Here is a 16,174-nt window from a genome sequence, read left to right on the forward strand (position 1 = left end):
TAGGGTCAGAAGATATCAAAAACTGTAAATGAGCACTAGTTCTTTCTTTCTTAAAATATGTAGTTTGACAAACAGCTGCTGACAAATTGCCATCACAGTGACAATTGCATAACAAAAGGGGCTCCCTACTGATCAATTTTAAATCTATACTTAAAGATGAGCTTTTCTGAGAGGAGCAAAACATTTTCTTTAGGTTTTCCTTTGAAAGTGAGTACTAGTAAACATCTTTTTAGATGCTTCTCTCATTAACCTTATATCATTTACCTTAAAACTGTTAGTTCCTATTTCCTTATGGCACTCCTTATAATTCTGGGCTGATAAATTTGTTTTTTAAGTAAAATTCAAACACTTCCATAAAAAAAATAATAACCTCAAAGTTGCTGAAGAGTTGCTGGAAGACTAATTGCTTTTAAAGGTTATGTAGTAGTAGAACCCTTTTTTAAAAGAAATCTTGTATCAAAGCTCAAACTATGAAATAAAAATAAAGTGACAGGCTGGAGTACAAGTGGGCAAAGAGAACTCATTTTCCAAATTCCATTCCCTAATCTAGAATGTGCAATTGGTGAAAATTCATTGAACTTATGATTTGTGCAATTTCCAACATGGATATTTTTCTCTAATTTTTAGAAAAAGTGTCAAAATTTTCCAGTAACATAAATCTATAAATTTTTGGCCTTATATTCTAAAGCTTGCATAAGTCTCAGGTAAGACACAGTTGTAATGTGCTGCAATAACTTCTGAGAATATATATTAAAATTCTATATTATTCACAGAGACTCATGATTACTTGCACATTTATTGACAACATATGCAGATCTATGATAACAGGAAATAATTACTGAAAAATAACAGCAACAACTACAACAAATGTAGGAATATGTATATAGTGCTTACTAGGTGCTATTCAAGCTTTAAGAATCTACACTAATAAAAGAGAAACATGCAAATTGGTGTCACTCCACAACACCCACCAGCCAATCAGAGTGACTATGCAAATTAACCCAACAAAGATGGCGGTTAATTTGCAGATGCAGGCGCAGAGTGAAGACTGAAGACTGAAGTCTGAAGACTGAAGAGGCCTCGTTACAGCTGGGAGGGAAAAGCCAAGTCTCGCTGCGGCCGGACCAAAGGCCTGGGTCCTGGGTACTGGAGGAAAACTGGTGACAGCAGCCAGATGGAAGGAAGGCCTATTGCACGAATCTTTGTGCAACGGGCTTCTAGTATTTACATATTAATTTATTTAATCCTTACTACAAATCTCTGACTTAAGCACAATTATTTAATTCCCATTATATAGGTTTAAACAAACAAACCAAAAAACAAAGTCCCAGAGAATTTTCCTTATTCTCTGGGACTTACTTTGTTTGAGTAGCTATTTCAAGTCTGTAACCCAGTAACCTAAGGTTACACCTCTATCAACAGGTAGATGTGGGGTTTGATTCCCAATTGTCTAGCTTCAAAATAATAATACATTGCCTCTGCAATCTAACTGGAGCCACGTTTTTTTGTGCCCACTAATGTCATTTACTGGAATTACTGTAATTGTCACTGTCTATAAATAAAAACTCCTTAAATTCGGAGGCATACTATAAATTTTGGTTTTAACTGCTTTGGTATTTGCATATAAGAAAAGGGTGTTCCATAAACTCATCAACAACTATTAAACACCCAAATGTTTCACAACATAATGATAGATGATTCCCATATATACATACCTATCAGTGTCATTTTTCCCTTAGCTGTTTCTTAATACTCAAAGTCGATAATCTACCTTCAGTTATGGGACTGATGACAAGGATGGCGGTACTGGGTGGAAGATTGTCCCAAAATCCATGGCTACCAGCAGCTCAGAACATGGCTTGTTTGGAAATAAGATCAGTGCAGAGGGAATCTGTTAAGGATCTCGAGATGTCATCCTGGACTTAGGGTGGGCCCTAAATCAAATGACCAGTGTCCTTATGAGGAGAGGTGAGGACACAGAGACACAAAGAAGGCAATATGAAATGGAGGCAGAAAAACACTCAGGAGTGCTGTCAGCCACTCGAAGCTAAAAAAAAAAAAAAAAAAAAAAAAAGGCATTGGGTGGTTCCTCCCTGAGAGCCTCCAGAGGGAACCACTTCTACCCACACCTTGATTTCAGACTTCTGTATTCCTCAACAGTTAAAGAATATGTTTGTTGGTTAAAGCAATGAAGTGTGTGGTAATTAATTATGGTAGCCCTACAAAGTTAATATATCTACTAATTCAACATTTTGTATGCTGCATAAACACAGTACCTGCTGCATCTGGTCAATGCCTCTTCAACCCTTCAGTCCCATGTCAACCTGGTGAGCAACAAGATGCTACAGACTGCCATAAATATGTTTGTTCCACCCACTGTTAGATTTCTCTATGGTATATGGATTTGCTGAGTTAAGCTATCCTTCAGAATGCTCTCATTCTGAAATTTTCTTTCATCTACCTTGTTTGTAATCTTCCACTTCATGTTGCAAGATGGAGGTGCAGTAAATACTGCTTTATGGCAGCAGTCTAAGAGCTCCAAGACCTTGGCCGTCACTGTCGATCCTGCCCTGCTACCTGATGTTCGCTATGGCTTGTGAGTGACACTGATAGAACTGTGTGAGTAGCTATTTCAAATCTGTAGCTGGCCAAAATCTGCAAACACTGTAAACTGTTAGTTTCTCGAAAAGATTAATGCTATATTGATGCCACTTTCCATCTGCTAACCTCCAAAAAGATATAGAGGTCTTCCTGATGTGGTTTCCTTCTTCATCATCATCCATCAGCCCAAGCAGTAGCCGACTCAGGAAACGTTCCTGGCTCAGTATTACAAAAAAAAAACAACTTTAGGTGAAATAGTTCCTCCCTGCTCAGCATTCTTCAATGTCAGGCCATAGAATCACGAATCCTTCCTGGGATTTTGGATTTTGGTCATGTTCTTTCTATATTCCATTCTGCTGCTTTCCAAAATAGTTTATATTTGCACTATAAAATTATCTCATGAAAGTCTCCAATTTAAACTTCTGATGCCTACCTTACATAGATATCGCCTGAAAATAAACTGGAAGGATTTTAAAACAAAATGCTGCTCAGCAGACAACCTGGACCTTGTGGCTTCTTAGTGCTCACGGGGCACTTTAAGTATTTTCCATATGTCCTGTAATTGCCTTGTGAATGTCCTGGTTATATTTCATAATAACATTTTATGTTAAAGTGCTAATTTACAAATACCACTCTTTTAGTAAATGAATGCAAAACTATGTGGATCACATTTTTATAATAAGTTTACCTTTTTACTATTTGGCTTGTAATAACATTAAAATTATTTTAAGATTCCTAGGTCTACTTATTAGGTGATTACAGATAATCAGGTTAGATCACGGAGCCCTGACTACACAGAAGTCATAGACTAGCTTTACAGACATGGCTTGTTACTCTACCTTCTACCTGTGAAACCAGTGCTACACCATTAGTGGACACCAAATGTTTACACTATTTCCATAGGGTAATGAAAAAAAAAAATAGGCTAAACCATATTTCCATTTCTACTCTTTTAGAAAAGTGTCAAAGATGATTCAGTGTAACTAGACTTTATCAACTGCTTGCTTATAATAAAAAAAGAACTTTATATTAGCCAAACAAGAGTAAGTGGCAAACAAATTAAAGATTGGGATATAATAAGTAAAAGAAAAGGAAAAACTTAGTGTATCCCATTAAAAATGAATGCATTCTAAAATAAAATAGATTCACGAATTATTTACATTTAATTTCAGGGTTAGAATGCCTCAGTGTTTCCTAATACATGTCCTAATATACGTATGTGTCAGGTCTATTCAAAAAAGGAATTGAGGCACACCTGTAATTATTTAAAAGCATGTGATAATCGTGGTTTGTACAAGAACCTTTGATATTACTTTATTGATCACTAGTGAATGAACATTCAGCACAGCAGGTCTAAGACTGTGTCTTCAACTGATCTGATAAAGTAAAATAATCATTCGGTAATGACTACTCTATTCTATAGTCAAAAAATAAGCAAGGGAAGTTAGTGTATTAGTTTGCTAGGACTACCATCACAAAATACCACAGACTGGGTGGGTTAAACAACAAAAATTTATTTTCTCAAAGTTCTAGAGTCCAAGATAAGGTGTCAGTAGGTTTGGTTTGTTCTGAGGCCTCTGTCCTTGGTTTGCAAATGGTCACCTTCTTGCTGTCCTCACACAATCTGTCTTCTGTGCATACACATCTTGGGGGTCTCTCTGTAAGTTGAGATTTCCTCTTCTTATAAGGTGACTAGACAGGTTGAATTAGGGTCCACCCTAAAGGCCTCCTTTAACTTAATCACCCCTATAAGCCCTATCTCCAAATATACAGTCACGTTATGAAGCTTGGAGCTTCAATGTATTTGGATAGAATTCAGCCCAAAACAGTATGAGAGTGTGTGTGTGTGTGTGTGTGTGTGTATTCAATTAAAGCAATATGCTATATGATTGTCTCCTCTAACAAAATTATTTTAATATAAATGTCCTCCACCAGTAATATGTATCTATCAAACTACTTCACTATATTGGGAGAAATGTATCCTAATGTATATTTTCAAAAACTTCTATATCCTACAATTGATATGAAACATGAATTATTTGTCTCACAAAATTATGAGGCAATAACATTCATGACATAATGGTTCTAACACAATGCTATTTATGTTGTAAATTTGTTGCACAATAAATATTTTAATGCACTGACAATATATATTTAAAATATAAAATGCAATTGAATAATACTGAATATTCAAAATAATTATATCAAATTCACTAACAAATTTTAATTGGCTTTTTTTGGAAGTCAATAGCATAGGAGGTTAATGAAAGGCTTTGAAATGCCTTCTATTTGTTATAGCAGATGAATTTGAAATTTTCAAACACTATGCAGTTTCCAGGTGGCAGCCACCTGGAAATTAAGTGTTCTAAGTGATCACAGTAGGTGCATAAAAGATAAACATTTGGTATTTAGTAAGGCATTTATCATAAAATGTTGGAAAGTCACGAGGAATTGAAAACCAAGAGATGTATTTGAGTAGACAACTATTTGGGTAAAACCAAGAAATTACTAGCTAAAAGCAAACAAATAAAGCCTTAAAAGCAGAGTCTATAAAATAGAAGAATATATATATCAAAGAATACTCCTGAAAGCTAAAAATGTGGAAACAGAAAAAAGTAACAACAAAAATGGATGATCATTAAATCCACTCTGATAGTACACTGAATATTGTCTTTTCTCTAGATTCTAGAGTCAGCTAACTACATTCCCAGCAGTTCCAGGAATGGTCTCTAGTATATAGTAGAAGTTCTTAAATAATGGTCTAAGATTTTCTGAAAAAACTATAAGTTTATTTTTTTTAAGGACAAAGTAGAGTACATAAAAAGCTAGGTGAGGTCTCCAATAACGAAAAAGCACAAAAGAGAAGGTGATATTAACTTTTTTACTTGATGAAGGAGACAGCATTTTGGTCACAGCTGCCACTTGCTATAGATTCAACTTAAAATCTACCACACAGCTCTCAGTTGAGATACTGAAAGGCTATAAAATGACATGGCAAATAAGAAAAGGGAATAGAAGGAAAGGGACTAAGGAGGATTTTTTCACATACTTAAATGGGGAGGAGAGGTTAAGGGTACAGGAATCAAGAGCCACATTTTATTGCACATTGTGATTTACACATTGAGATGTGGCTGGAAAAGGCAAGTAAGCTTGCAGATATACAAACGTGGAGCTCAGAAGGGAAGTGTCAGATACAAATTTGTGTCATTAATGTTTTGATGGTATTTAAGCCCTTGGGAACTAGAGAGATCAACTGAGGAGAAGCCATGGGCGGCGGGGGGCGGGGAGGGAAGAAGAGAAGAATTCACTCTTAGGCTAATAACAGCAACACTTAGAGGTTGCATAGAAGAAGAGGGGGAGGTAAAGGATACTGAGAATAAGAGGGCAGAACCAGTTGGGAAGAAACCAGATATGAGTGAGGGAGCCTGCATTGCACCAAGACACAGAAACTATGCCATGGATCAGCAGGAAGACAAGAACAGTTTTTAGCACAGACTACTCACACAACTATGTTTGTTGTATGAATGAGTGAATAGTTACAGAGGAAGTAGCACGGTCTTTCCGGAATTCAGAGTTCACTATCTATGATAATAGAAATATATGCCAGAGCTTTGATAACCCTGAAAAAGACAGAGCTGAACAAGGTGACACTGTAAACTTACCTTTGTTTTATTTTAATACATCCCAAGAAATCCCACAGTTTTGTCTTATTTCCTACTCATTAATAAAATATCATTCCAATTTAATAATGAAAGAGGTTATGTGAAATAATCTATAAAACCTTCGTATTTCAGAGTTTATTAATTCCACTTGTTTAGACACAGGAAAATACATTCAACCCCGAGAAGTCGGAAAAGGAAAGAACTATCACAATGGTATAGAGAAATACAATAATGAGCCAAAATACTTTCACTGAAATACAACAGATAAGCCGTAAGCTATTATCTCTTAGGAAAGAAGCCGCCCTAATGAAGTAGATTTTCGAAAATTGTCATACGGGTAAGCTCATTAGTTGCAATGCAAGTTCCCCCTGCTGATCCAGGAGTACCTAATGGCCAAGATTTGTTTTATCTCAAAAACAAAGGTACTATTTAATTCATGTGATAGCTCACTGAGGAGATTTAAAATCTGAAAACTTTTAAATAATGATATATGAGAGCACTGAAATTCTCCATAGCAAACCGACTTATTTCATCCAAAACATCACAATCATTCCTCTAAAATCTCCTTCATTAATAGGGTAATAGAAGCATACAAAGAACTTATGCTCAACAATCACCTACAGTATAAATTATCTTAGTAATGGCTATTTTATTTCAAATATGAAGTCGGCTGCTCCCTGTGAAACACATTAACGGTATCTGCTGACCCATCCACATATGTGTTCCTCTACTAACCAGATGGAAACTAAACCCCTTCAGGCCCCCACTGCCCCATAGAAACATCAGGAAAGAAAACAAACAGAAAAATCTAATTACCAAGTTACAACTCTGCAAGCCCTTATGAAAGTTAAATATTTTTTAAAAGCAAAACATCGTAATATTCATACAGAATTTTAAGTACAATCAAATGAGTCATGATAGGTAAATGATATTTCCAAACCTTAATTTACAAGCAAAACTGCTAGAAAGTAAATTCCACGATGAGAAATGCATCTGAAAGAGAGGCATGTTCAGGCTTACTGCTCAGCTTCAGAACTAGGAGGAAAGATGGTGAAGTGATCGGAAATAGAAACTGCTATCAGGCAGAAAATGTTTGCACTGCTTTAATTCTTGCTAAATAACCTAATGTTTACATAAGCAGTTAACTACTCAACTACCTTTTCTCTAGAAAAACACACACAAAATTTCCTCTATATTTCAAGGCACTTTGGACCACTTTTTCCTCTACCACTCTGTTACTTACCAAGTTTAATATTCATCAAAAACACCCATTTTCAATTCTTTTTCAAGCCATTAATTCAAATTGTATTCCAAAATATCAGAAATCTCATTTCAGAAATGTCGCCTTCCCTAAGTTAAAAAGCCAGTCATTTAAAAACTATTTTAAGTATCACTGAGCTATTTTTAATGTTTTTTTCTCTATGCTCGTTGGCCCTATCTCACATTATTTCCTATAAGGAAATAGTTTGAATTATTTTCATTTCAACACATTCATTCTCTCTCTCTCTCTCTCTCTCTCTCTCTCTCTCTCTCTCTCTCTCTCTCTCTCTCTCCCTCCCTCCCTCCCTCCCTCCCTCCCTCCCTCTCTCTTCTTACCAAGGACATTTTAAGGTAAAGTAAGGGCAAAGTAAGTAATTCAACATCATTAGAGCATTGGGAGGCAGGAGTGAAAAATAAAGTTAAAAGTTTAGTTTTAGTCTTAAAAATCCAGACCAATATTCCTGCACCATGCCACTCCCTTGCCCCCTGGTTGTATGAGGTGTACACTTCAAAGAAACATACATCTCAGGAATGAGTGTCAAAGAACATCTCATCTAATCACATGCCTTTCAGCTACAATCCCTATTTTATAGAAGGAAAAACATTTAAAGAAGGCAGGGAATGATAAAGGTGATGTTTTTTTTTAAGAAGGAGTATTCACAATAATATGGAAAAAATTAAGTATTCTCAAGTTGACAAACTTGAATTTTAAGAAGGAAATAAACAGATTACAAAATACTTTGACATTACTAATGGCCAGTGTTCAACACAAATAGTACATATAGTCCACCATTGAGTTGCCTCATGTGAGTTGCTTCCAAACTATATAGCAATACATTCGTATATATTCATAAAAATGAGTTTTCATAAATTAGCTGTTGGAAGCCAATTAATGCTTTGTTGTTGTTTTTCCCGCATAGGATCAATGTGATATATAAATAAAACTAGATTGTTCAGGTGGTCAAAAAATTGCATTTGATCATTTTATATCCAAGTATTAATAATGGCCTTATCCTTTCTTTGACCCTTATAACCTGATCTAACCAGAGCAGGGGCCAGAAGCAGGTGACAAAGGTTAGCATTCGGAAGGAGCAAACCGAATCCCTGGAAGTTCAGTGTCTACCAGGACAGAGAAAGCAGGCTCCACCTGCAAGGTGGGTGGAGATAGGCTTAGGACTCAGACAAACAGGGGGCACTGATTACTAGACACATAACAGTACCAAGTGCTTGTGAATGACATTGAGTCATGGAGTGTGACAGCGACCACCACTGGAGCAGGCACAGCAGCAGAGGTGTGGCTGCCAGGCATTTTTTAATATAGGGCTCATTATCTAATCAAATTAAATCATAACAACAGTAATGATCAATCAGAAAACAAATGTTCTACAACTTCAATTTTTAAAGTGACGTATTCAGCATGAAATCACTGTGACAAAGTAGCAAGCATGCTTAAATAAAAGGCATTACTTTCTGTCTTTAAGAACGGAAGACCCAAAGCAATGAAATGTTTTCTATAAAAGCACAAACCTTTACTAGCTTTGTCCAAATGTTGCAAATCCTCCACAAAACTTAGGATATCAGGGTACTTTTCTTCACATATTTCCACTAGAAAATGAAGTAGTGTTGTTTTCTGATCTGCTGATTTTGTGTCCTTTAGCTAAATAGGACAAGAGAGAGAGAGAAACAGGGTCAAACATATTTTGAAAATCTGTCTATTAAAATGGTAATATAGTATTCTGGAGATAAGAATGAATGACTTGTAAAATTAGTTAATTCTATTTTTGAAAAGCAAATATTTAAATCCTTGAAAAGCTACTCTTAACATGTTGTTCGATTAGTCAATAACATTAACTGAAAAGAAGGAATAAGTATAATCCAATCTAGTATGTGATATTTTATAGTGGAAAATATATGGTAAATTCCTAGGAAAGTCAATACAATAGTGGTACCTAAAACTACCCCCACATTTGAGCATGTTCTCATTTGGCGCATGCTGATAGAATGCCTGCTGGATAATGCAGGAGTCAGAAATACACAGAGGACAGTAATTCCTCAACAGGCTGTTTAGTGAAAACAAAGAAACAGAAAATACATATTTACCCTGGTGTGACAAGTAGTGCAGTAAAACTGATCACAAAGTACATTTAGGAGGAAAAGGCATCTAAATTGAGCATTGGTATGGGGTAGGGAAGAGAAGAAGAAATCCAAAGCTCAGTATCATTGCAGAAGGAGCAGCTTTTGCTAAAGGCCATAGACGAGGAAGGAAATGGCACATGTGAGGAACCTGAATGACTTCAAAATAGAAGTGTGTGTTGGGGAGGGCAAGAGGGTAGAGTAAAAACTATGAATCTGAAAAGATAGGAAAATAAAAAGAAAGGTAGGTCATGCAATGGAAATAGGATTTTGATCCCTAAGAATTTGGAGTTTTTAAACAGATGAGAGATGACCAGATGTATATTTTAGAAAGCTCCCTGTAGGGCAGCGTGGATAAAAGATTAGAGCAAGGGTGATAACAGAAGCAGGAGGAGTAATTTAAAGAGCTGTAGCAATAATGCAGACAGGGAAAGATGACAGACAGCCTGAGCTGAGGGGATGCTTTGGGAATAGAGTAATGAGACAGAGTGGACATGGAAATTCAAGCAATGCCATTAATTGAGACAAGACAAAAAAAAATAACAACTGATTTGGGTGGGCTGGGCAATGAAAAAAATCATTTCAGTTATGAACACATTGAGTTTGAAGGTTTTAAATAATATCAAACTGGAAATGTCCAGAAAGGATAGGTGTAGAACAGTGATCCTCAACCTTTTTTCATTACTACCAGCTAAGGTGCTTTTAAAGCATTTTTCCCCCTAATTGTTACAAAATTGAAAAACCATAGGTACATTGTACATCTGTTTATGCACTGTATGTATATCTGTGCTTTACATATAACAACAGTAAGACATTTTTGCTCACTAAGAAAACATTTTTATCCTCTCAAAGGTGACAAACTGTTGGGAATCCTTCATGGGGATGGAACTTAAGGGGAGTGAATTGGTCTAAAAGCACCAGTTTGTGAGGTGGTAGCCCCTAAAGCTAAAAATTTGATCAAATAAACTCAAAGAGGTATACAGAATGGGAAGGAAGAACAGAGGCTTGAAGACCAGGATGGACCCATCCTAACCGGAAATGGGCAAGGAATGCAATCAGAAAGGAGATGAGATTAAGCTAAAATCTAAACAATAAATAGGGAGTTAGCTTGGGTTTTGTGTAGTCACTGGGTGTGAAGACAGGACAAATATGTAATCTGGTGGTGTTCCTTACAACTGAGTAATCCTTTAGAGCAGATACACATATGAGAGTGGAAAAACATCCCTCTTTGCATACCAGGATTTAATTTAGAGCTGGAAACTCTTGGCCTACCTAACTGGGAACAGCCCTATATACTTGCTCTTTTCTGACAATTTCCCACTTTAAAATATGCATGTGTGAGTATATATATAAATATATAAATATATCTCCATATGTGATATTTTTATAAATTCCACCATCACTAAATACTATATTACTATCAGAAGAAGATAATAAGCCTATTGTATAAGTTACTACACAATAGAAGAATGAGAGCGATACTGTACAACCATAAATATTAACATACACCACAACTTATTAATGCAAAAACTAGCAGACTCTTGGGAACAGTCTGACTTTCACATTACCGATGTAATAGGTACAAATGCTACACTGACCTATACAACACACAAACCAATGTTGATTCACTATATTGTACACCTGAAAGTAATATAATATTGTCTGCCAACAACACTTACATAAAAAGAAAATAAAGAATGGTTCCTGGCACTTTAAAAACTGATATAAACATTAATCCGCTATTTAATGCCTTTTAAAAGGAACAGAGATCCCAACATCCACCTGAGTGTTTTGAAGGAGTATACTCCAAAAGTGACCCAAATACTAGTTAGATTAATGGTCAATAACATGCATGGGTTGAACTGATAATCTTAAAACACACTCTTAACTAGTTACTTAGCCTTGGGCAAGTTACTGGACCTTAGATTTTTACATAAGTGGAATAAAAATATGAACTAGACAGAGAAAGAGAACTCTTTTTTCTACTCCAAAATAATTAAGTATGCATTCTAGTAAACTTGATGTTAATAGGCATATCAAAGTCTAATTTAAAACAATACTTTGGATAAAAATGAAGAAGCCTAATTATAATCTCAGTTCAAAAATTATTTTTGCATGCTTGGGCCAGTTAGAATATTTTATGAGGTTCATTTTGTACATATGCTGAGAATATTAATCCAATTTCTAAAAGTTACCTTTCACCATATAATTGCATTCATGCTATAATTTTAAATGGATAAGGCCAGATTACAAATAACAAACTTTCACATATTATAGCAAAATATAATAGTTTTCTCTTGTACAATAAAGCGTTAGCATAAAAGCTGCCCCCCCCCTTTTTTTCTTTTTAAACATCCTAGCAGCAAAGCTCTTTATTCCTGCCCCCACCCACCCATCCCCTTTACAGCAGTGACTAGCTGGGGGATCCTGTCCCTTCTGTGGTCACACAGCTGCTGACTGTCCTCAGTTTACACCCTTCCTTATCATGCTCCTTTCATGTGAAACTCGACACAGCCTGTGTGGAATGCTAAGACAAGCACCATCTACTTCTGTACTTTGTAAAGTGTGGAAAGAGTATTCCAGTACTATTTTTAATATAGCTAATCAGCCAGCAACTACTAGGATTAATATGTCAAGAAATCTCTGTGATCCAACAACAACCAAGCAGATCAACCTTGATCTTTATGAGCAATAAGAATTCAGAATTTAGAATTCTGGAAATACTATAGTTTTTGTAGCATCTAAAAGTTTAATAAAAATTAAGTGCATAGGTCAAATACATTCAAGAACTTAGAGACAACCATAAAGCTAAACACTAATTTATGGAGGAGGGTGGTTATCTTGGTTGTATTATTGAAAACATCAATTGACTAGCAAGTTGCAATTGGTAACATTTTAATATTAAAAAGTATACTCTGACTAGTAAAAGGAAGTATTATAACTTTCCAAAATCTATATTTAACAATTGTCTCACACACACACACACACACACACACACACACACACAATCCTGCAAATTTCTAATGAATAAATCTGAAATTAAACCTAATTTAGTAAAAAGTTCAGATAAGAAACATCAATAGAGACCATTTGTTGATAATGCCTGGTGTCTCATTTAAAAACTATGTGGCTCTAAATTGTAGGCCAGACATTTTTTATTCAGGTCCTAACATTTTCAGAAAAAAACTGCGTACTATTGCCAAGGCATTCTTCTTGCCTCAAATACTCTATTCCCTCCCTCCTTCCCCAAATAATTAAAATAAAAAATAACAGACTCCTTCTAACAGCATGAAAACACAACAAAATATATTTGTCAAAATCTTTATCTACTTACTAATTTCTCATATCAAACATAATCAGTGATTGAGCTAGAAGGGGAAAGCTTGGGAGATAGTGACAATTTTGCTGAAGAGAAAGAACAACATGAACACATTCTGTAATGCTAACTTTGGAAAGAAACTGAAACTACAATATTTGCTTTGAAAATTCATTCCGGTTTTAAAATATGCTTCATTTAAATTTAACAGACATTGCTTGACAGGATTCCTTGTGTCAAGAGATTTATCTTCTTGATGAGTAATCATCACTGTTAAGTAGAATTTCTTATTTATATATTGTTTCTTTAAGGTACATCTAATGTGGCGCAGATGTCAAATAAACAAAGAGATGGATGGACTTTCTTCAACTGCTCTGTTCATTCCAAACAAAATAATGTTAAAAGCAGATCCTGTAATAAATCATGGCCTAGTTGTCAGTCTGGAGTACAAGTTCTTTGTTGTTACAATGCAAGGTTTGGGAATATTTCTAAGGTATTCAGCACAAATTTGGATGACATTTAAAGAATATTCTATTGTGTAGTCACAATAAAAAACATCCTTAAAATAAACCTTAGTATATTCTTGCTGATTTTTGTAATCCGAAGACTGTAACCCTTTTCTCTCTATAATAAAACGTATCTTAAGAATATTGTTAAATTAGTAATTCTCTTCTCATTATGTTCCTGTAATCTAAATATGTATACAAACAGCACTATTTTAGATGTTGTAGACATTGCTGAAACAACCACTAGAAAAGATGACAAAATTATGAGCATCTGTGATGGCCCCATGAACTTCCTACAAATCCCTAGCTTGTGAATAGTATTAATGCTGAGGATGAAGGCAGCAGGTATTTTATGTGGCACTTACTATGTATGAGACAGTATAAAAGTATTCTGCTTAAAACACACAACATCCCTGTGAAAAAAGAACTATCATTATACCCATTATTAAGGAAGGAACAAAAGATATCTATTTGTAAGATCATGTAGTGAACCGCATTAGATAGCTGGTAGAGCCAAGGTTTGCACCCATGTTTGTATGAATTCAAAGTTCTAAACCACTATAAATATAGTTCCTCTAAAAAAAGTCTTTTTCTAATGGGTCTTATTATTAGGCATCCAAAGAAATAAAATTTTCAAAAACACAGTGGACACAAATGGTAATAAGACAAAAGAGCATTATTGGAATTTAAAATACTGAAGCTCTATAACCAGTAAGTCTAGCCGTGAAGCCTCTGACAACGAACACCCTCTACCCTCTACCCTCAGGTCATTTCTAATTCTGAGAGCACGCTTTTTTCTATTCTTTTATCTATTAAATTCATAAAACGGCACCTGAATCCTATAGTTCAATCAGCAAGTCTTTCCATATTGCTAATGAATTAGTCCTGGCAAAATATATGAATATGGTTGGATGAAAACACACCTGTAAAGTATGACCTTCAACAGGCTTAAACAAGTATACAGAATAACATTATATTTCATCTTAAATCCCTTGTAGAATAAAGTGATTTGTAAATATATAAAATAACATCTTCAAATATAAGTTAAAGGTATCCCCACAAAAATGGATGTGTAAATACAAGCTTACAAAGACTATTTGCTCAGCCCTAGCTAGTTTGGCTCAGTGGATAGAGCATCAGCCTGCAGACTACAGGGTCCTGTGTTCTATTCCAGCCAAGGCCACATGCCCAGGCTGTGGGCTTATCCCCAGTAGGGGGCCTGCAGGAAGCAGCCAATTAATGATTCTCTCTTATCATTGATGTTTCTATCTCTCTCCCCATCCCTTCCTCTCTAAAATCAATACAAATATATATATATATATATTTTTAAAAAGGCTATTTTCTCAGTTCAAAAAGTAAATTTCACTAAAGAAACCAACCCACAATTATAGAATAAATAATATTTTCTGATATATAAATATACTAAAAATAAACACTCCCTAATTTTTTTCAAAAAGAGAATGTATATCTCCAAAAAGAATGGAATTAAAAATGTTAATATGAACAAAAGATGCTATGCTGGCATTACCACACAATTTTAATATGTTAATGCAACTTTTATAATGATTTCAAAGATGGATAGAAGTCAATTAATACTAGGTAAAATAGATAATTAGATAAATTTACAGCATTAATATATAAAATTTTTACATTTTTACTTAATTTTCACATTAAAATGAGAATGAGGGTAGAAACATTAAATAAACAAGAAAATTATATAAATAATATAGACCCATATAATAAAAGTAAACTGGTCAGTACCATATCCTACCAGATATGCTTTCTCTAAATTATATTTTTAACATATTTCTTTTGGCTTTTAGTCAGCACAAAAACTATAATATAAAAAGCACTTTTGTGTTTTACTAAAATTTTAGCTGTATTGTTCAATGTTCTGTTTATTTATTCTATTCCCTTATTCCAAAAGAGATTTAAAATAGCTCAATATCAATTAGTTAATATAAATGGGTGAAATATAGAAGTTTTTTTTTTAACTTCTAGTTGTTTTAATTAAGACTAATATTGGGATCCAAGATGGTGGCAGAGTAGGTGAAAGCTACACTCATCTCCTCCCAGGACCAATTGGAATTACAATTGAAGTATAAAGCAAGAATCTGAATGAAGAATAGCTGAAGGGAAGTCTTATAACCAAGGATTTACAGAAGCCACATTGAGATTGGTAGGAAGGGCAGAGATGCCAAAAGGGCTGGCCCGCTCCTTGGGCACTGGCTGAGGTTCCAGAGCAGCGGTTCTCAACCTGTGGGTCGCGACCCCTTTGCGGGTCAAACGACCCTTTCACAGGGGTCGCCTAAGACCATCAGAAAACACATATAGAATTACATATTGCTTTTGTGATTAGTCACTATGCTTTATGTTCAATTTGTAACAATGAAAATACATCCTGCATATTAGACATTTACATTACGGTTCCTAACAGTAGCAAAATTACAGTTATGAAGTAGCAACGAAAATAATGTTATGGTTGGGGGTCACCACAACATGAGGAACTGTAGTAAAGGGTCGCGGCATTAGAAAGGTTGAGAACCACTGTTCCAGAGGGATACCTTGGCTGGGGGGGGGCTCCCCCTGAGAAGTGTGAGGTCTCAACCCAAAGTCAGGCTCTCCAACCCAGAGCTGGAGAGCCAGGAAGAGGTGCCCACATAACATCTGCATGTGAAAATTAGCAGGGATTCTGT

General features: G+C 35.2%; 1 protein-coding gene across 2 annotated transcripts in view; it reads right to left on the reverse strand.

The window, feature by feature from the left end:
- DIAPH3 (diaphanous related formin 3) overlaps positions 1 to 16,174 on the reverse strand; it is a 565,715-nt gene that overhangs the window by 212,879 nt on the left and 336,662 nt on the right. For both annotated transcript variants that reach the window (XM_059684797.1, XM_059684796.1), the window contains one exon: positions 9,051 to 9,180. In XM_059684797.1, coding sequence (XP_059540780.1) covers positions 9,051 to 9,180 — 130 coding nt within the window. The remainder of the gene's footprint in view (positions 1 to 9,050; positions 9,181 to 16,174) is intronic.

Source organism: Myotis daubentonii, chromosome 2 (assembly GCF_963259705.1).
Source record: "Myotis daubentonii chromosome 2, mMyoDau2.1, whole genome shotgun sequence".
Lineage (NCBI taxonomy): Eukaryota > Metazoa > Chordata > Mammalia > Chiroptera > Vespertilionidae > Myotis > Myotis daubentonii.